Genomic DNA, 5,260 nt, shown 5'->3' with positions numbered 1-5,260 from the left:
GGTCAAAAAGGTTGCAGACCCCTGAGTTAGACCGTATAGAGCATTGATTAACAACATATTGATCGAGGCATATCTAGGGACGTACAGTAGGAAACATGAGATCTCCTATACTTCACTTACCCTTCAGGTCTACTTCCAGATAGTGAGTTGGACGGTTTTCAATTTCTGTAATTTGCAAACTAGACCATGGAGCTCCCAAAGTAGTTGTGACAAATCCATATGTGCATTGTCTAAGCATCCAAGTGAAATAAAACAACAAGCTAAACATAGGTTTGAATGAAGCATAGAGTGTATGGAAGAATAATTGAAAATGAAAAGTATGTCAGGTTTACTTTTTATTGAAAATATTAATAACAAACAATTTAAAATATGCAGTCAGTGAATAAAACGCTGAATAAATAGTGCTACATTACGCATAATCAAAAGCTCAACACAGTTATTTACAATTAATCAAATCATCAAGTCAAATTTCATTTTGTGTGTTCTTTAGTCGGTGCCGGACCTGCAGGTCTCCGTCCGGCTGCAGCATCCCGAAGCCGTAGCGGCTCGTATTGACTGGTGGCAGTTTGTCCTCTGGGTCACACATCTCCAGATCCAGATGGGTCAAGAGCAAGATGACAAACCTAGAAAAAACAGGCAACAGCAGATTAGAACAAGTGTTAAACCATCCACTGGTAGACAGGATTGTTAGACAAAATGAATGTTAGTTTTTCAACATTTAGTGCATTTATTATGGGAAAATCAATTCAAGAAATTAACAGCAAACAGCCTCAAAATGACCTATTTCTGAAATATTCCCAGTTTACACATCAACTAACCCATTCCCCTTTGCGATTGTTGAGGATTACCAGTAGTAAACGTAATGGTATGATTAACCCTTAACCAACTGGATATGATGTCTGACAGACACACACTGTCCCGACTGACTGCTAATTATCCTTAGCTGTTTTCATATAGTTCATTGCAAAGTATAAGCAATTACCATATAGCTAGTTGCTAATGATCGAGGTCATGAAAGCAGGATGTACATGGTAATAAGGGGGAATGTTATGTAGAGATGGATTTTTGCCAGTCTGGTAATTGGGGTGAAATTGCAGGAAATGCTTTGATCAGGGATTTATCATTCTTTTAAACTTAAGTTACACCATGGACAAAATGAAATTGAAAAAGAAAAAAAAGGCGTAGGATTTTTACACTCACTGTTTAATGGCCGTCGCAGCAAACTCTTTCCCAACACAGATGTTGCTCCCTGCACCCCAGGGCATGGTGTAGTACTTCAGCCTTTTTCCGTCTTTGTAGAATGTATCCTTCATTTTCCTATCAGTTAAGAAGCGATCGTACTTGAAAATCTGTTTAGACGAGACAAGAAAAAAACATAAAGGCATCAGATGTGTGCATTCTACTATCATGCACATTGACCGTATATATCCTGCTCTCTATCTTTTGCTACAAATGGTATTTAATTATCACCTAACCGTTCAAGATAAATCATGTGAGGAACATTGGGAGTTGATCTCTCTCTCTCTTGCTAGTCAACTCCTACTTGTTTCATTTGTAGGCATTTAGCAGCTAATCCCAAAGGATGTATTCTGTCTGCTTAATCCTGCCTCCTCAATACTGCTTTGTGAAGTACAATATGGTTTTAAAATACACAATGAAGGTAAACAGCTATATGTATCATGACTGTTAAGGCTCCTAAAGTGTTACATCTCATGCACTTATCACAAGAACAGTTTTACATGTTGATGTTGTTAATGCGGTCTCTGTCACACAAAATCACCTGTGGTTCTTGGTGTATCTGCGGGTCCATTTGAGGGCTGAGGAAGGGGAACAGACACACAATGTCCCCCTTTCTGAGGTGGTACTCCTGTCCGTTGGCCATCTGCAGGACTTTGCCATGCACTACTTCTCTGCGGATCATCACCGCAGCCGTGAGTCGCAGGGTCTCGCTCAGAACGCTATCTGTAGAACGGAGAGGACAGCCGAGGGGATGATGTCAGAGGGGTGTCAGCGAGAGTTATATCAGCGAAGCCCTCGGGCTTAATTTAGAGAGGCACAAACATTTCCCCGACATAAATATATATGGAAATCATTATTTAATTGAATCCCACATCAAACTTTAATTGTCACTGTGTCATTGTGAATGTTTCAGACTGATGCACTTATCTTCTTGTTCCTGACGACAACAATTTAAATAGGCCATTGTTTGAATTGAACCTCAGTGGACTGGCTCGACCCCAAGGTAAAGGCGTGAGGAAGTGAAAAGGAGCAGCTAGCAGGCGTTACGTACCGAGCACAGGTGTGCTGTGTGCTTCCAGCAGGTTGATGGGGGGCCTCTGTAGGGAAGTGTCCTGCAGAGTAAGGCCTCTGATCTCTGATTTAACTGCCTCCATGGCCTCAGGGTGAGTGAGCAGGAAGCCAAGGAGCCAAAAGGCAGCAGGTCCAGCATTGCACTGAAAAGGAAAAAACAACTTAGCACTAATTCAGTCCTTTATATACGTTTCTAGTTTCAAAAACTGTGCAAAAGTCGACTTTTGAATATTTAAACTAGCAATGCAGATATACTTCTGATTGATACTGATTATTTAGTTTTGGGAAGATAATGTTCTGCTCAGCTCTCTGTAATGATGCTGTCAGAATATGACTGATATGAGAAAAGTCCCTGAATCAGTTGGCAGCTTGTAGACACTGCTGTCGGCCTCTCGGGAGGAGACACCTGAGCCTGTCAGACAGTAATTGCCATGGGTTAAGGGAGCTGTTCTTTTCACCCCTGCATATCTCAGGTCAGCTCTCCATTGACAGCCAGGGCAAATACCCAAAAGTGACCGAATGTGAATCACAGTGACTTTCCAACTTCTTACATCTTCAGATCAGCAGAACTGATGCCACAGATAATGACATGAACACGGTTACCAGGAACCAAAGGGGTAATTTTAAGGGAATAAATTGGCTTTTAGGAAAAATGCTTTGAGCTTTAGATAAGAAGTTTCATGACACTTGCATAACGTTAGGCTTACGATGTTACTGTAGATGTTTTTAAGAATCACTTTTTGCATAGAACAAATTAGATGTCCAGGGAGGGAGGCTGTGGCGCAGTGGGTTAGTGCATTGGTGTTCAAATCAGGGGAGCACAGGTTCAAACCCCACTGCAGTCAGCATGTCGTTGTGTCCCTGGGCAACACACTTCACCCCAAATTGCTCCTGTGGCGATTGCCCACAGTATTGAGTATGTAAGTCACTTTGGATGAAAGCATCTAACAAGTAACATGTAATGTAATGTCCATGTCAGTGAGCAATCTTTAAGGGTGCTTGTTGGCCGTTTTTGTTATCGTCAGGCTAGCCATTTCCCACTATTTATGCTAAGCTAACTAGCTGCTGTCTCAAGCTACATGTTTAGTGTATACTCATGAGACTGGTTTCATTGTTCACATCGAACACATTGCAACTCTGGAAATGTGCATATTTTCCAAGAATGTCAAATATGAGTACTTGAGGGTTTAACTACTGGGAAATGCACTAATATGGCCAGTGATTTGCTTTATTTTCCAAAAAACAACTTTCTAATTATAATCAAGACTTATTTGTTTACTAAAAATACATCTCTGAGGTTCAGAGTGTTAAAAAATCGAGGTCCTTATCTCACCTAAAAAGGAAAACAACCAATAAATCAATTTCAGTCGATACCGTATATGTTTCAATCAATAACATTGATTGTTTCTAAATAAAACATCATCCAATAGCTTCTGCAGCACTCACGATGAGGTGGTAGGTGGCTCGAGTGAAATCCTAGCACTGCACTCTGAACTACCTCAGTCTGCCTGTCACACATAAGCCACATTGACTCTGCCAGGTCCCACTGGACTGCCAGCTAATGCCTCTATTCTCTGCAGCCGTGCTCCAGTTTCCATCCAGACTGAGACTGTGTGCTCCAATATCCCAGCAGACACGAAGAAGCACAAGCAAACAGTCTGGAGGAATAGAAGTCTTTCCCAAACCAGCAGAGCCTCTTGAAGAGCCTGAGGTGGGTCGCCTGGTAGAAAAGGATCCTCTGTGTTACTGGTGCTCCAGTGAGACTGGCAGGTAGACAGAGGACTGAAGGTATTACAGCCAACATGTAGCATAGCATACATGAGCACATTCAAACAGCTCACTGTCTCCCCCACCTGGAAACACTGAGCAATGACACCCTTTGTTCTGAACTTGTCTGAACTGGTGAGGTTGAGGAAGCAAAAATTCTTTTTTCACACCTGTTCAAATAGTGTTAATAATGGAGACTTTGTGCACTGAGCCCAAGGAGATGGATTTGTGTGTGAGGTGTTAACCTGCACAAGACTAGCTAAGTATCCAAGACGGTTTTATTAAACAACCTTCTTCCTACACAAAAGTTAAATAAACAACTTCAATAAAGCTGCAGTTTGAGCAGCAGCAAACCTGGTTGTCAGCACAAATCCTGCGTGCGAGTGCATGTCACTCTGTAGCTTCAGTGTGAAATGGGAAAAAGAGGAAGCTGATTGGGTTGACTCATGCAGTTCTCTTACACACTGTACTAATATGTAATTACTAAAGCTCAAACAAGATCATGGAAACAGATTTGCATGACCCTAACTGAAAAACAACCCACTATGTGATACAGGTTGAGGCAGGTTGCTCTGAGTAACCGGCAGAGAGGAATCCACAGCCTTCACTACTGCATTGTTGGCAGTCAGAACACCGGAGTGAAATTCAAGCATGTGTGTGGAACGTTTTATGTTTTGGAAACAGTGTGTGATCTTGTTTGTGTTTGAGATTGAGATTGCTCTCACCTGTGTGGTCCACAGCTGCAAGAGCAACGCCTTTTTCTGCATTTTTGTATCTATTCCCTCCGTCTGCAGGAAGCGATGGTAGCTCTGCTGCCAGGAGTTTGACTCTGAGTTACCCCTCAGACATCCGGGGGTCAGCAGCTCCCACAGTCGCTCCCGGGATAGCTTGGCGGTTTTGCTTTCATCTGTTGAAGAAGGGACATTCATTCATTCATACATACCCTCTGAGCTTTATAGGCATACAGTCTGATAATAAACCTGCAAGATAACCTTAATTTCATTCACTATCGTGCCGCTTACCTCGCCTGAGTGAGCAGCGAGCCAGTTTGGCGAGAAGATCGTCAAACTTGCGGAACTCATTATACACTTCAGTAGCGTTGTCTCTCTTCTCAAACAATGTCAGGTATCCTGCCCTGGTGAGAACAGCAATAAAAGTGACATAAATATTCTGGTATTGTAAA

General features: G+C 42.2%; 1 protein-coding gene across 1 annotated transcript in view; it reads right to left on the bottom strand.

Moving 5' to 3' along the window:
• Window positions 1-328: 328 nt before the first annotated feature.
• The window catches only part of LOC104965629 (prostacyclin synthase-like), a 7,282-nt gene continuing 2,350 nt past the window's right edge, over window positions 329-5,260 (bottom strand). Inside the window, exons 6-11 of the mRNA XM_010794623.1 lie at window positions 5,100-5,154; window positions 4,803-4,984; window positions 2,291-2,453; window positions 1,781-1,962; window positions 1,201-1,349; window positions 329-623 (exon numbers count right to left, since the gene is read on the bottom strand). Coding sequence (XP_010792925.1) covers window positions 464-623; window positions 1,201-1,349; window positions 1,781-1,962; window positions 2,291-2,453; window positions 4,803-4,984; window positions 5,100-5,154 — 891 coding nt within the window. The 3' untranslated portion in view covers window positions 329-463. The remainder of the gene's footprint in view (window positions 624-1,200; window positions 1,350-1,780; window positions 1,963-2,290; window positions 2,454-4,802; window positions 4,985-5,099; window positions 5,155-5,260) is intronic.

The sequence above is a fragment of the Notothenia coriiceps genome, unplaced genomic scaffold, assembly GCF_000735185.1.
Source record: "Notothenia coriiceps isolate Sejong01 unplaced genomic scaffold, NC01 NC01_scaffold00037246, whole genome shotgun sequence".
NCBI lineage: Eukaryota > Metazoa > Chordata > Actinopteri > Perciformes > Nototheniidae > Notothenia > Notothenia coriiceps.
Note: the sequence above shows the minus strand (reverse complement) of the source record. Positions and strands in the feature narration are given on the sequence as shown.